Source organism: Corvus moneduloides, chromosome Z (assembly GCF_009650955.1).
Source record: "Corvus moneduloides isolate bCorMon1 chromosome Z, bCorMon1.pri, whole genome shotgun sequence".
NCBI classification, from domain to species: Eukaryota; Metazoa; Chordata; class Aves; order Passeriformes; family Corvidae; genus Corvus; species Corvus moneduloides.
In genome coordinates this window covers 70,069,852-70,086,896 of record NC_045511.1, presented here as the reverse complement: position 1 = coordinate 70,086,896, position 17,045 = coordinate 70,069,852, and the positions used below count along the sequence as shown (strand labels likewise).

Below are 17,045 nucleotides of genomic sequence, written 5' to 3'. Positions count from 1 at the left end.
GTAAGAATCTTGTTTTTATTTGGTGGTTCTCTGAATACAAGCACAGGTGGCATTTTTTTTCTCCCTTTCCTCTCTCCTATTAGAAATGGTGAGATTTTTAGAACCAAATGTTTAAGCTGAAGCTTATAAATTCATATCTAATTCTTAAAACATCTCTTTTTGAAAGTTTACTATCTAATTGCTTTAATGCTGGTTTTTAATTTGAAAAAGTACAATTTTAGAATTCTTAATGATTGAAATTGTTACTGAGAATTACAGAAAAATAATGCTAAGGGAATTTGAACACTAAGTATTACTTCATGGTTATATATTCTATTTTACTGAAAGCTGTTGTAATTTACTGCAGCTAATTTGTGAGCCTTCTTCCTGGCATAGTAATTTGTGATCTCTTTGATGTTGTTTCTCCTAATGAAGGGAGATGGGCAGGAGGAAAACTGCTCTTACATATTTTGAGGATGTTTAGGGTAATAGTGATGACATTTCAGTCTCATGGCTCAGAAAAGGAAAAATGGGATTGCATTTTCTACAGCAACCATCTGTGTTCAAACTGTTGTCAGTGGCTTGCACGCAACTCCACTGTACCTTCACTGAAGAAAGGATTGATGAACAATTGATTCTTTGCTGGTTGTCCAAGGTTTGAACCCTATCATGGTGTAGGGAGCCATGAAACGTAGTAACATTAAAGAAGGAATGCTGCATATCCAGGAAAAAAATACTGCATATCCAGAATACTTTATTTTACGAATAAAAGGAGACGTTTCTGGTTGTTTTTAAGTATTCCTTTTCACAACTGGAAGTTTCATTTCTTTAATTACTGTTCTGTTTGAGGTTTGGTTTTTTTTCAGTTACAATTAACTTTTGAAATAACTCTTATCTTTGAAAATGCTTATATTCGTTGAAATCAAACAAGTGTACTGGGTAGTTGCAGAGAGTCTGGAAGGGTAGTCACTAGCAAGCTGCTGCATATAAAAACCTTCAGTGGGATGAGTGTTATTGAGTACCTGGCTGTTGGGGTAGGGTAGCAATGTCAAGGCTGACCAAGTTCTCTGCTTTGTGAACTGACTAGTTGACAGCTTGTTTCTTAGTGTTTGGCCAACAGATGTGTCAGTACCTCCAAAGGTAAGATACACTGATAGGATTCCAAACATCTTATTAGCAAACCTGTGCTTGAAGTGTGGCATTCATGTAATTTCTCCTCCTGGGACAGAAATAAAGTAGAATCTGGTAAAGCTTGTGGATTTCCCAAGTAATTCCATTTGGAAATAAGGTATATAATTAAGATTACAAATGAGTATGCTCAAGTGCTAATTTGTGTGACTGATTTTGTCTGAAGTGCTTTTATATTCTGAGGTCCAAAATTAACAAGAGAAAAATCTGAACAAGCAGAAGGTAAAGAGAGGTTTATAGTGGTGTCACAAGAAGAGGGCTGCATCATAAACAGCTTCCTTCTGGGTGAAATTGTAATGGGCATTAATAGTCTCAGGAGTTCTGTTCACTGTCATTCAGATTAGTTTGATTAGGTACAAAAATGTGCTGGATTTGCTCCATTTGGTTTAGAAGCAACTCTATTGAAATTAAAATTTCTGTGACTTGGACGGATGTGCATTAAAGCATCTGTTGATCTATATATTCAAGAATATTTTTTACGTCCCATTTTTCTGTCACATTTCTTTTGTGACTTTCAATATCTTTTGCACACATGATTAATCTGTAGAGTAATGGCATTTGACAACTGGAAAAATACATTCTATTCACAGTCAGAATTAAGCACTTAGAGAAGATCATGAACTTCATGATCAGACAGAGACATGACTTTATTTCATAACCTTTTTTTATCATGTGCTTGTATTTACCCATTGATTTGTGTGCCTTATTGATGTCTTTAATTATTGACAGCTATTCAAATTCTTGAATGCGGTCATACTAAACTCAGGGCAATTCAAGTAGATTTTGTGAGACAACAAACCTGCAGTGGAATGTCTTATTATTGTTCACCTTACTGTGCTGTTCATGTTATAGTTTATTAATTAAAGACAGTTATCTGAACCAGTGACAATTTGTTTTGACAATTTGTACTATTTAAATCAGTATCTAACCCCTTGCATATTAGAAAGTTGGGTTTGTTTCTTTTTTAATCCCAGAATTGTACACTGGCATGATGTACATGACTCTCTCTTCTGTTAGATTTTTTTTTTTATTGTCTGCTGAAGAAACTGCTTTTGTGCAGTTTATAGGAGTTACATCAAACAAAGCCTGTCAAACGTTGAATAATTCTTTGACTGTGAAAAATCTGTCAGAACCACGATAAAGTAATGAATGAGTTACAGTGGTATACGAAATGACTGAAGGATTTCATAAAAAGTACAGGCAGTGATTAATGTACAGATACAATGATAATAAATCCTTCAACAGATCATGTGATTCCAGTTTATGGTGCTGTTTTCTTTGATTAGTTCTCTGAAGAATTATCAGATTTTTTTCCCTTCATAAACAAGCTTTTGAAATGTCATATTATCAATTTATTCAAAAAGTTGTTCACTGAAGTACAGAATCCTTGGAGTTAAGCAGTAAAAAAATCCATTAAATTTTAATTCTATAACTTTTTGACTTGTCACACTTATTTCAATGTTAAAAACCATTATGTTAATACCTCCAAGTAGTAATTTTTGGGGTTTTTTTTCCTTAAAGCTTTCTTTGCAAATTGTTTTCTTAAACTGGAGTATTACTATTAAAGGAAAGTGTGCAGTTTGATGGCACTTCCTGTCTATTTGTAGTGTAACAGCTTCTCAATGAGATACTCATTCAACAAAAAGTATCAAAAGAGGAGATGCAGGAAATGTGTTTCTTATGACATTGGATCAGTGAGGCAGTAGTTTTAAGCAATAATCTTGTCTATAGGGGGAAAAATAAATTATTGGATATTGAGAATTTCCTCTTGGGTCTCACAGTTCCTACCCAGGGAAGAGAAGTGGTAAAGGTTGGTTTCCATCGTGCGGCATGGTGGTGCAGTACAGGAATTCTTGGGATGGATCTGACAGGTGTTGTGTGCTGGGAGTTCGGGTTAATGGAAGCATTCAGAGAGTCTCTAGGATGTGCACTGTTCACACTTGTGACATTGTACTTATGAACAAAGGCATAGAAATCAGAATAGCCATGATCCCCACCCATTTTTTAATTTGCTGAATTCATGTTTGACAAACAATCTCCAGAGAGGGTGCACTCTACCACCTCCCTAGGCAGCTTACTCCAATTCCTAACCACTCGGTCAGTGAAGAATTTTATTCTAATTTCTAATCTGAACCTCCCTGGCACTATTTAAGGCCATTTCCTTTGTCCTTTCATTTGGGATGTGGCAGAAGAGACCAACCCCTGCTTGTCTTCAATCTCCTTTTCTCCAGGCTGAGCACCCCCAGCTCCCTCAGCTGCTCCTCATCAGACTTGTGCTCCAGACCCTTCCCCAGCTCCACTGCCCTTCTCTGGACATGCTCCAGCCCCTCAATGCTCTTCCTGAACTGAAGGGCCCAGAACCGAACACCAGTGTCCAGCACAGGGGGATGGTCACTGCCTAGACAGAGTGCTTTATCTGACGTGTTATATTTTCAAGCAGTTGCCTGTAATATTTCCAGCTACAAGAGAAGATGTAAGAGATGCAAATATGAGTCTTGTTGAGAAGTCGAAAGATCATGTGCACTGAGGAGAAAACTGTGGGAGTTTTTTTGATTTAGTAGTAACTTACTTCGTGTACTAAAATGAAGTTTTCTTATCTCATTTTCACTTGACGAATTGTTAAAATCAAGGTGCTAAATCATTTCCAGAGCTTGTGTGAAACTTTGCATAGTGCTCATCTACCTACATACCATCATGTTGTAGGCTTAATTTCTAATAAAAATTTGCTATATGGTATCACTCACTATTTTATTGTATAGCTAGCTTTCTAAACTCTTGAATTATAGATGCGTAGCCTTAAAACTTCTTGGTATGCTTGTGATTGAGTGTTCTAAATGTAATACTTCTTCAGCTCCATTTCATTCTACTGAAATGTATCTTAGAGAAACTGTATCTTGCATATTTGCGCAGACTGAAAATTCTGCTTTCCTTTTCATAGGATAAGAAATGGGTTCTCAATCATGAAGATGTCACACTGGGGGAATTACTGGGCAAAGTAAGTAATAAAGTGAGCTAAATAACATTTGAGGAAGTATGTTGTAATCATTAAGCCATTTCTGTGTACCTTTTCTTTTAAATTACTGTATGCAATTTTTATATCAATTTTTTTTGTGTTAATACACAAGACCGCCTTATGCTTTAAACAGAGGTAAATCACACTTACTAGTAAACCCTGTAAACACTGTGGTTGTGCTGAAATTATTTAACTAGCATACATATTTTTCTTTTTTGGAAGTGTTTTGAGCTAACTAGGTTTCTATAAAGCATGATGTGGCTGTTTCGCTTTCTGTAGTCAGAACAATTTTGCAAAATATAAATCAAACATGTAGAGAAACAGGTGTATGTTTATTTGTGTATAAAATTTGATATAATAACATGACTAAATCAATATTTCTTAAAACAAGTGGTAATTGCTCGTGCATGATTATTTTCATTCATTCACTGATGAACGTTAGCTAATTTCACAATCTTATTTGTATTAACCTTATAAACTTGTACTTCACAAATTCTGCTGAGGAGCTACAAGTCTTTAAAATCAGACAAACTCCTCACATTTTTGGCACCTTTGCACCTGCAAAGATGTGGGTGCTACTCTGGACACAGTGTTTGAAAAGGTTTTCCAAAAACTGAAAAATAAGATTAAGAGAGGAGGAGACAAATCGAAGCAGTAATTGCCTTCTTACTATGATACACACTAAAAAAATCAATAAGAAATTCAAGAAATGAGGGAATGAAATACTGTCATAAACTTCTGTTACACGGGATAAAATCTCTTTGGCAGTGTAAGATGACAAAAAGTATGACCAGACTGAGCTGTGTCTGCATAAAATGCAGGTACTGCAGGATCTTCACATTCTTAAGCAGGATAGTATCAAGGGAGAAAAATAAAGATGTTCCAGGCATAAAAAAAGCTTTGACTTGCTAAAAAATAGATATGAATTAGTTTTGATGTGTAAAGACAGTTAAAGCAATTTGAAAATCATTTTAGTTAATTCAATTTAAATGTATATTGCATGGTTTTGGTACAAAGCATTTTTAACAATCAATAAAGACAACTCAGAATTTTAAAGTGATTGTAGAAGGATGTTCTTTAAAAAATACAGAACAGGCTAAAAACTTTCTTGGAACACAGTATGAAATCTTTTACGCATTCATCCCTAAAAAGATGTAATCATACTAAAAAAGATAAGAATGACACAAAAATCGACATCTGTATGAAAAAATATTAAATGAACTATAGCCATTCACCACAGAAGTGAGAATTCTGAGAGTGCAAAACCGTGAGTGGCCTGGAAAAGATAAGGAAGAAATAATGAAATTTTAATGTGTAAAAGATGTAAACTTAGAAAAGATGAAGATTTTCCTTCACCTCAGGAGTGAATGATCAGTTTATTTACTCAGTATTAATTCTATAATACCCCACAAAATGAAAGTTGCATAATAGGAATCTCTTATACTAAAAATCATGTATTCAATAATACTTCAATGTTTTTAAATAAAGAAGTAAAGCATTTTCAATACTTAAATAAAGCTTAGGGTGGGTTCAGATTTCATTGTTAAATACTTCTGACCAGAAGGGTAGAGGAAAAGTGAGCTGGGAGCAGCTCAGCTGCTGACCTTGGGAACCTGATGCCATTTCAGATATGAGAGGTAGTGTGGTAGCCTCTGGAAGAGCTTTAGAAGGTCCTAAGCCTCACTTGCCAGCTACATCTTCCTTATCCCAGGGTACAGAAAAAAAATTCTGAAACGTGTTTAGACCTGCATTTCTTCCCTTGTTACTGGAAGCACATTACTGTTTTCCATCGATGAGTTTCTTTTTTCCCTTTTCTGTCATCTTTCTTTGCCAACACTAAATTCAGCTTCATGATGTAACGAAATCTTCATCACTCAAGAAAGGAAGGAAAACATCTCCAGCAGCCTTTTTTGAAGTCAGATGCAGCCCCAGATACCAGGATACAGAAGTGTAATACATGTGGAAATTAGTCAGGCATGGTTTCAAAATCGAGTTGTGCTTATTCTTTGGGAAATACAAAGCTTAACTTGAAGTATGAGATCTACAGTTTTCTTCTTGTTTTCTTCTCTTGAGGGTTTTTTCATTGATACCAGTGTTTTGTTTTATACCTCACAGTTTTCTTCTTCCTTTAGTTTGTGTCCTAATTAATTTTCCTTTTTTTTTTTTTATTAAATAAAAAATGCATCTGACGGAGATGATATTTATTACTTCAGCTTTCTTCTGTGAAAGCTAAAAACAAAATTAACTTGCCTTGGGGGCATGTTGTTCGCTACCTAAAAGGTCTGATTATAAAAGGAACTGCTTTCTAAAGTCTTGTCCAAGCGGGAAGCCTTAGAGATTTGCCTTTATAGACTAGTGCTGAGCTTGGGTTTTAAAGAAATTCTGATCACCAGACACAACAATAAATTTTGCAGTAGGTTTTATTTATGATAAAAATTCATACTCAGTGTTTTCATTCTTCATATTTTGGTTTTTTTTTCCTTGTATATGAGAATGTTTATGTTATATTGATGTGTTTTGTCCTAGTTATTGAGATTAGTTTTTAGTCTTTTCCAGGGTCCAAGTTAAAAACTATTCACAAAATAGTGTGAAAATGAAAAGTGCAGGAGTAAGAATAAGAACAACAGTCAGTGTCAGTTGATTTTGAAAGTTACTAAGAGATTTTATGAGAAAATTCTAACTACTTACTTAATGGTGTTTTTTTCCTCTTTCCAGCAAGGTCAAACCAGAACTCATACACTGTGTTGATGTAACAGATGTACTATGTCAGAGTGAACTGCCTTTGTTAGGGCAGATACTGGAAGAAAATCTCATTTGGCTTCATAAACACATTCCAAAGTTCTGTACCAGTTTCAATAGCTGTCTGTGTTATTTTTTTCTGGAAATTCATTAAGATTTTATTTACATCAATGATCTTTTTTCCCCTGATTTCAGGGTAATTTTGGTGAGGTGTATAAAGGAACATTAAAGGATAAAACTCCAGTTGCTGTAAAAACTTGTAAAGAAGATCTTCCTCAGGAACTGAAAATAAAATTTCTGTCAGAAGCCAGGTAGGTTCTGTAAAATTACTTGAAAAAAATGCTTGTGGCATTTTTTCAGTTTTTGTCACTAGATGCATTTACAAAACCTGACCTTCAGAAAAACTCAAAGAAGCAGTAGTCAAACTTTTCCTTCCTTTCTCCCCCTCAGTACATTCCACCACTGTCGCCTTGGTAACTAAACATTGGCATTTTTTAACGTGTGAGTGCAGTATCGTCTGCACTTGCTGAAACCATCTCTGACAAAGCAAGCCATGCCTGTAAAATAAAATTTTATTGTCTTAAGTGCTTTCATTTAGAACTTTTAAGATGTGCCATGAGGATTGGGATAAGAAGACTGGAAGATGTTAATTTAAGTGTGATTATATCAGGCCTAACTCCTGCCTTACATGCTTGGCTAGTAGAGGTGATAAGTGCATCCAGATTACTTTCTTTAGTGGGGTATAGACCCCATTTAGTAATTTTCTCTTTTTAAGAAGAGTTTGCTCCAGTAGAGGTATTTTATGCTGTGTCAATCAGCATGAGATTATTTTCTTATGTTTCAAATTACAGTCATGGCACAGTATACAAAGTACTCTGAGTGTCAGCTGATGTGGATAGGTAGGTTCTGAGACTCCAGGGAGAGGGTTGTCTTGACATATATGTCATGATTTTTAAACTACCTTGCTCCTTCTTGCTATGAGGCTTCATGTGTTTTAACTTCCACTCCCAAACTATATCATGATCAATATTGAAAAGTAAAAGATACTACCTGCATTTATAGAATGGAAATCAGCCACCCTATCCATTGAATCATTTTAAAAAGCTTGTAACTTGGCAACGGCAGAGATGTGTCATTTGTTGAGCAGCTTGACACTAATGGAAAAAAATGGTCTGATAAAATGGAATGTGTTATTTTTCGCTAAATGTGTATGTACCAGGTAGATTAGTATTTTCCTCTTGATCCCAGGGAAAAAGAGGAGGTGCTTTGAGTCAGCAAATATCAGAAGGAACATCTAAGTTGCAAGGTCTCTGTAGAATTTTTTTTTTGCTCTTCATTTCACTTACAAATCATAGCATGCTGTTTTAGGCTGGAAATGTTCTTATTAAAGCATTGTGTCAAAAGATGTAAATGTTTTCATTTAATTCACAAAATTGCTGTCCTTATAGTCTTCTAAAACTTATTGTATTAATTAATCTCTCAAAGTAAAATTGGAACAAGTGTGCTTTTGAACAGTGCAGCAGGGAAGTATAGAGGCACGCTGTGCATACTGTTTTGATGTAGCTCTGCTTCTGGTCCACCACTGTAATGCTGTTTAAATACAAGGGTACTTCAGAAACTGCAAACCTGTGAGGCCATTTTTCAGTTATATAGATAAATGTCACATAGGCAAATGGTAAAATTACAATAAGAATAATTTCTGATTTATTAGTGAATCAGTATGCCTTTCATTTCAAACAGTGTGTTGATTGATCTGTTACATTGATTTTGATAACAGTAATGATATTTTTTTCTTTGATAACAATAATGACATCTTCCATTAATGTTAAAGGTTTAAGATATTTTCCTGTAATACTTAATCAGTTTGTACAATAAATTTTGTTAATATAATAAACCTATTGTGTGTTTTGCAGAATACTCAAACAATATGATCATCCTAATATTGTAAAACTTATAGGAGTTTGCACTCAACGACAGCCTATTTATATCGTTATGGAACTTGTTCCAGGTAATTGTTTTTTTCCTTTTTTTGCAGCCAATTCCACAGGTTTCATTGTTTCCATAATGTGAAATGTATTGTATTTGTCTTATTCTGCATTCTTATGACTGACCTCAAAAGTCACCTTTGCTGCAAGTCTTTGGAAATACTGGGTTCCACAAATCTGTTGAGAATTTTACTGTAGCCTTTGAAGACAACAGAAGCTTCATTCTTCTCCTGATGAGATATTAAATGGTATTTCCTTTAACAATAGAGCTAGGTAGTTAATGTTAAGAAGTATTTAACGAAACTTCATGTCCAGGTAATGTTTCAATTTTAATAACTCATGTTTGGGTCACCTTTAGTAATATACATTTTTTTCTTTACCAGAATGTATTGTTTGGTTTTCGGGTTGCTCTAGATTTATTTTGGAATCTAGTTCATTTTATTCTGCAATGGCTGGAGTGAATTTCAGATTGTTGGGATTATAACAGCTTTTGGGCAATTTTACCTCTTTGTTGATTTTCTGAGCAGCTGGAAAATGTGTTGGTTTGGTAACCTCTAGTACTGCTTAATATGCAACATTGTATTTTTTTTATATATCAATGGATTTGTCTTCAAAATTATACAGCAAGCTGCTTTAAGAACCATTTTTTTCAGGAAGACTTAGATTGCTTATAATTCTTGAATACTGGATGTAGTATGAGAGCACCGATGAAATATTTGACCTTGTGGAGTTTTCTGCCTTTATTAAATTGGATTATATTAGATTATTATATTTGTATGCACAATTAACTTTATTAAAATGGACACTGAAAGCAGTGTCCTCAGTTTTAAGGGGTACTTTAGTAAACAGCTTCTCCAGACATCTCTGAACTAAATCCTGATCTTTTAACACCTTTATCATTCTGGTTCAAGTTTTTCAGAGCCTTGTACAAGTTGTTGAAACATGCTAATACTGTTGAGGAGGAATCAGTGAGAATTTTCCTCTGATTCTCATGCCTCTTTTGGAGTTCAAGTCTATCAAAACATTCATGTGTTTGAATTTGCTTCAGAAAGAAGCTTTTTGCAAAGAGAATTGTTGCCCTGTTTTGATGGTCTGTAAACCCTGGGCTGGCTGCTCTGCCTGCATGCCCTCATAAACAAGGTGCTACCTTCAAGCCATCACACTTTGCCACATGCTCTTACATGGTGGCACACCAAGAGACTGACCAAATCAGCAGAAAACATAAGGATGCCAGCTCTGAAGAAGTTGACAGAAAAAAAATCAAATCACTTAGATTAGTAGAGAAGCAGTGATTCTGATGTCACTGTTTTTTTCTAATGACAGGTTTGGATGGGATTACAAAAAATGATATTTAATCCTTCTCTGACTTGGTATTGGTGTCGTTTGAGGAACAGGATAGTGGTAAACTTGTCTCCACTTGGCACTAAACTTTCACAGTGTCTTCATTGTTTTGTCTTAAATGTGTTTATGGTTGAATGTGTTTAAGCAGTTTAACTCTGACTTTCTGTTTAATAACTGAAAATGGCAAGTTGTACGTAGAATTATATTCTGTGAATGTATGACTGAGAACACATGTGATTTATAAATGTCTGACAGTTTTTTCCCTGAGGATAAAATTAGAAACATCTCCATAAAACAAAGGATTTCTCCTGTGTTTTCTGACTTCTGTCTAATGCTTGCAGATTTTCTGCCATTTTTGTATTCCGGATACATGTAGGCTGTACACCTACTGTGTCTTTTGAGACTCCTGTGGTGTGGTTCCATAGCAGCTAATTCTGCTTTGCATTCCAGATTCTGATTTCAATTCAGAGTCTTAATTTATTCAGGTATTAGAAATATATATTGAAACTTATCACCTTATACAGAGACGTACTACTAATCGGTTAGTTATTCTGTCATAATAAACTGGCTCTGCAGAGATATCTTTGTTGCAAGTGTAAATAGGGTTAAAAACTATGCATATGGATAAAGGCATCAGTGAAAATAGTAAAGAAAGGTTGCAGATGGATATTTAAGCATGTGCCCATCCTCTATTACATGCAAAAATAGCCCAGATGTTGCCAACAAATGACAGAGAAACAAAGTTGTCAAAGATGATTATTCTTTGCAGTAGACCCTTTTCTTGGTGGGTGGTATGGGGGCTGTTAATATAAGTGACATGCGTCCTGTAAAGAAATGCCAAGATGGGTGATGTAGGAAGGATTAACTGAAATAATAACTAATGTAGCATATGGATACATAGAATCATAGAATGGTTTGGGTTGGAGGGGGCCTGGAAGATCATCCAGTTCCAACCCCCCTGCCATGGGCAGGGACACCTTCTACTAGAACAGGTTGGTCAGAGCCCCACCCCACCTGGCCTTGAACACAACTAACTACATATTAGTGAGAAAAAAACATTATTTACTTACTATTCACTTGCTGCTGGTTATACTGATCTCACTGAACATGTCCTCCCAGTGTCAATCCGTCACAGATTACTCCAGTACAGAAAGGAAAGACTTGGTCCTTTCTGCAATTCACCTATCAAGAAATGAGGAAAAGGTCCTAATATAAGGTATATGTATGTTATATAGATCTCTCTTTAAGGGATGCACATATAGGAAAATGCATCCAGTTTCCCTGCCATTGGCTCGGTTTTTAGAGGGCCAGGTCTCTCCTCTTCTTAGTCTTGTCCTACAGGTCTTTCTGCAGGTTCCTCTACAAGTGGGAAGGGATACCCTGTTAGCAGAATGTGTGCACTGTTTATTTATTGTAGAATTTAGATATATTATTGCTTTCTAAAACCTATTCTTTTAATTGTTGAAAAAAATAAACTAAGTAAAATGCTCTTTGTTCTATATAAACTGAAGCTAAAATATATGTAGCAGCAATTTTCTTCATGTATACATGGAAAGTTATATGTATGCAAGAAATGTGACCTTAGACCACGATTCAGGAATTTGCAATGAGAATTGATAATTTTTTTTTTTTTTTTTTTAAATCCTAAACAAGTTGTCCTGCCTTTCCTCCCCTCACCTTCTCAAAATTATCAAGATAGCCAGGAAAAAGGAATCAATAAACTGTCACTATTTTTCTTACAAAGGTTTTATAATTTTTAAGTTGAGATCTATACATGGATCTTATTTGCAGGCTTAAGTTATGCTAGCTAGCTTCTGTGAAAAAGGAATTTAGCCAAGCAGATGGTTTTAAAATTTTTGTGACGGCATAATGGATAGATTTGCAATAACCTTTAAAGCACTCTTGCAAATAATTAATTTTATTCTCCTTTACGTAAATGACATTGAAATACTAACTAAAAGGATAGACAGCCCAGATCCTCATAAGGGCCCAGTGCTGTAGTTGCTGGATGCCTTTTCAACTACCATGTAATAATAAAACGCCCTGAATTTTACAGTGGCATGGTTTTCTTCTGTGTAATTTTTAGTAGAAATGAGAAAAGAACTCTACCTAGAAATTACCTTTCTAATAAAACATTGTATTGTTAATGGAGAACTTATCATAGAGATTTCCTCTTCTTGTATGACTTACGACTCTTTCTCTATGACAACTGTTCTTTATAGTTTGAAAATATTAAGACTGTTAAAAAGACTTCTTAGATAAATTAGACTGTTGCAACATGTTAGTATCTTGAAGAACTCTGAACATCATATAGGTTGAAGTAAGTTATTTTCTTTGTAATACTTTCCTTACTTTTTACTGCTTTATAGTAGTATATATACTGCTAAATGTTCTCTAAGATGGTTTGATAAGGTTTATTGCAAAGGTCACATTTGGTGGAGTTTTTTCTGGTATCTTCTGATCTAAAAATAGGAATAGTGCATTATTTCATAACTTAATACAGGGACTTTTTAGTAATCTGTTGTAATACACTTTAAGTACTCAGTTTATCCTAAGAAAGATAGAAGAAGTTAAAATGGGAATTGCTAATGAATTTTGGGGAAAGAAACCCTGTATGTTGAGACTTGCCAAATGCTTGGTGTTAGTATAGAGCCATGAGTTTGTATTGTCCTATGGACTTGACTGACCTGACTGAAAATTGATGTAGTAAATGTGCAACACGAGTCTTAAAGCTAGTCAGGGAGAATTGCTGCATATTTGCAACCACTGGAATTTTCTAAGGTAGATAAACCTTTGTCAGGGATGGTTTCCCACATGAGAAGCAGCAGAACTTTGTGTAAGAGTTTATAGCACTGTGTAAGAAAGAGTGTAACTTTTCTGTAATGCCAAGTCAATCTGAAAAGCTGAGCATTTTACTCATATTTTTCGTGTTAATTTTTTCATTTTTCTTTGCTCTGTGTCTGTTGTCCTGGTGGGATTTTTGTCCTTTGTCTTTCATTGTTGATCTTAAAACTGAAGAAAGAGAAATAATCATGAGGAGCTTTATTTAAATCTTAAATACCATCTGCTTTGGTATTCAGAACAGCAAAAGAACTATTTGCCTTTGTCTCTTAAGGCTGCACAGGGCATAAGGAGTTTTCGTAACAGCTCATTTTTAGCGAATTTATATGATGATCAAAAAGACTGCCTGGAATACTGCCAGAGTCCAGACTGACAACCTGAAACAAATAGATGCTGAATTTTGTTGGGGTGTGGAGAAGATTATCAGGAAAATGCTGAAGGGGGTACAGAGCCTGCTTCCTGTTCTTTTCTTTTCAGAGTGAACTCAGCATCTTTTCATGATAAAAGGAAAAAAGGAAACTAAAATCCCCTTCTCTTTTACCCTTTCTAACTATTATCCTTCTGGCCCCAACTTCTCCTTTAGTGATCATGGATGACAAAGTTGGTTTTAATTCATTGCAATACTCAGGATCATTTAACTGCATTTTCATTTGCTTATAATTTATCATGCAATCTCCCATGTAATCAAAAAGGGACTGCAGGAGTCCCATTAAAAATTTGAATGTTTTTTCCTCTTCCTTTAGGGGAAGAACAAATTAAGATCAAATGTAATCTGTAAGATGCAAAAAGCAATCCTAAGCAACAACATTCTTTCTTCTCCTTTATGTTCATTTCAATTTACTTGAATCTTGGCTAGTCCTGAAAGGAGAATTTAATTTAGAGGTAAGAACTTGGCATGCCCTTGAAATGTATGTTCTAGAATGGGGTGTTTTGAAGATAGATGTGGAATCCTGTGGTGCACTTACCACTTTATGCAACTGTTTCAGCAACTTGTCTTGTAGAATCTTCCATAGTGCCTCTGTCTCTCCAGCAAAGAGTCTGCAAGATAAGCACCATCCTCATGCTTGCACCAGCTCTCTCTGGAAAGATTTGTCTAATTGGAGGTCAATGAAAACATCTTTGTGTGTTCCAATGCTTGATTCAGGGTAGTAGAAGGAGGCTTGAATTCACATGTTTCATGACCTGCTCCTTTTAGAAGTCAGACTGTTTAATCACAAGTAGGTAGCCTACTTTCTGTTTCAGGTTTCTGTATATTTAAACATTTTTATAACCAACATAGTCAAAATTAAAACCCCAAAAATATTCTGGAATAATTTTATTTCTGCTATGTCAGGCATTCAAATATAGTCAATTGAAGTGTCTGTCTTGTCTGTTGTCTTAATATAGCTTCCTCTAGCATATGCATTTTGCTAATATGATACATGATGAGGATATTATATATTATGATATTATGAAATCTAGATGATCTTCCTATACCAGATTCTTGCCTCAGACACTTCTAAACAGTTTCCCAGGAGCTGTCTCCTGTCTCCTGATCCATTCTGTGTCCATAGATCATATTTAGTCTGTTCTATCAGTGATCTGCCCTGAGTGTGATTCTCACCCCCTCTCCCCAGTGTGTATTTATGGACATTGTTCATTCTCATACTAATGCATTGTAGGCATTTCCCTGGAGTACCAGTGTGCCTTCCTGATACCACCATAGAATTCCTTTTTGATAATAGATACATGCTGAAAAAAAAAAAGCAACTTCCTTGTTAACCTAACAGTGAGTTCGTGTTCCTTGTTTTGTCTAACTTGTGTTTATACATTCTGAATGCTGGCAGCTGGAAACAGGTAGAGCTGTGTCTATACATGTGAACAGCTCTGGAAATACCCAGTAATCTAGTAGCATAGGAAGGTTGTCAGAATTAAGTTTCAACTATGATCAGCTTATATCTAGACAAGTGTAGCCAGCTTCCCGGGGAGGGGTTCAGCAAGGTCATAACTTCTATCTTTGCAGCTGGATAAGGTAACCTGTAGAGGTTTGTTCTGTATCATTTGGGATACAAATTGCCTGTGCCACTGATGCAGAAACAAATCAGAGGTGACAGGTTTTATTAGCTCAGGTGCAGCAGTGCTTGATGTGAAGTGCCCTGACTCCCAGGCACACCTGGAATGAGCATGGCCATTTCTGTAGTGTCTGTACCCGCAGTCACCATCCCTTGAAGTGCTCATAAAATGAGTAAACCTGGCACTTTGAGATACGGCTTAGTGGGCATGGTGGTGTTTGGTCAAAGGTTGAACTTGATGATCTTGGAGGTCTTTTCCAACCCAAGGGATTCTATGATTCTTAACGTGAGCTCTGGGGTTACCTCTGCACCCTGTTCATGCTGTCCTAGCCACAGTTGGCTTTGGTCTGGCTTGGTTTATTCACTCCCTTTCTTCTGAAATCTGACTCCATTGCTACTTCCTGTATGTTACAGCACTTCTTACTTCCACGGGGTGTGTGATGTCAGAAACATGTGCAAATAAAGCCCAGTGTCTTGCCTGACCTACGAGGCTCACTTTTTGGCTTTCTTGGAAAAGAGGGCTTCAGGGCATAAAGTGTAGAAATACCTACATATCCATTATAGGTGTTTCTGAGGAGCTGGTACAAATTACTAAATCTTAAATTACTTTTGTGGAATTGCTCTTATTTTCTGCATGTAGTGATACTTCAGGGTATAGCACCAAATCACAACTGACTGTGCATTTCTCTTGTTATTTGCACTGGAGCCAATAGACCCATTTATAACTAAAAACTCAGTTCTGAGGCTAAGATATGTATAATTTATTTATTAATATGAAGTACAATATCCATATTATCTTGAGCTTTTCTGCTAAATTAATTATCTTCATGGATAAAGGAGAGCAGATGCTAAGAGCAGCTGAAGTATGCATGTATCATGGCTTACTTGAGCCTTAGATGAGACCTGCTGTCTCTGAGGTGCCACTGATTTCATACACAGGCCTGGAATGATGATTGTTGCTGGGAAATAGCTGAACTTTTAGTTTCACATCGTGCGATTCAGCTGGTGCATTTTCTACTTTTCTGTGTTTTTTTCTCCTTCCTGCTTCTGGAGACAGTGAGATCTCTATAGAGATCATTCATGATTTTTTTCTAATTGCTTCTCCTTAGAGAGCCCTTAAAACTTTAATAAAGCTTTGCATGATCTGCCCCACTGATTGTATTGTGCATCCTCAGTAGCTATCTTTTGTGAGCAGATTTCAGATCTGAGTCCTATCTTGCAGTCACATCCTGAGTCTTTACTGCATGCTGTGTAAAATCAATACAACAGAAAAAAAAGGGTCAGTCAAAGTCCAATTAGAGATAAGGTGCAGTGATAGTGACTGTCTGGCTTTGTTTTCTATTCAGTTCTCTTTTTTTCCTCTAGTCAAATAAGTTATCTTCTCATTATTACTGGTTAGTGAAGCCACCTTCTGTCTACCCTGCAGTTTCTCTTCACATGGACCCCTGTCTTTCTCTCTAGTTTTTGTCTCTCTTACTTTATCCTCTTAAGTTAAATAACCAGCTTCCATTTTGATTTGTCTCTATTTCTCTGCAACTTGCTGTGCTTCTGCCTCTGCCATCTCTTCTTGTTGGACATTTCACCCAAAGAACCAGAGACCTCCCATGGGTTCCTTCTCTCCATGTGTCCAACTTTTCCCTCTCCTCACCAGCCTTCTTGTAGTACACACACAAATGTACAGACCCTATTTCTTCTTCCTTGTCTTACTCTTACCCCTGTACTGTACATGGTTCTCTTCTTCCCTCTTTGCTTCATGGTTTCCAGCTGCAAGATTATTAAGAAAAGGAAAAGTCAGATGCTTTTGTTGGGGTGTAGGTGGTGGTGATTAAAAATTCTTTTCCTCTCAGAGCTAGTGTTTAGTAAAACAGGACCAAAACTCTGCTCTACGGTCTCCTTTTGTGGTAACAC

The 17,045-nt window shown here is 35.9% G+C and overlaps 1 protein-coding gene across 6 annotated transcripts in view; it reads left to right on the top strand.

Annotated features, from left to right (window-relative positions):
* The window catches only part of FER (FER tyrosine kinase), a 170,206-nt gene that overhangs the window by 108,722 nt on the left and 44,439 nt on the right, over window positions 1–17,045 (top strand). For all 6 annotated transcript variants that reach the window (XM_032097494.1, XM_032097495.1, XM_032097493.1 and 3 more), the window contains 3 exons: window positions 4,106–4,162; window positions 7,115–7,230; window positions 8,833–8,927. In XM_032097494.1, the coding sequence (XP_031953385.1) occupies window positions 4,106–4,162; window positions 7,115–7,230; window positions 8,833–8,927 (268 nt within the window). The remainder of the gene's footprint in view (window positions 1–4,105; window positions 4,163–7,114; window positions 7,231–8,832; window positions 8,928–17,045) is intronic.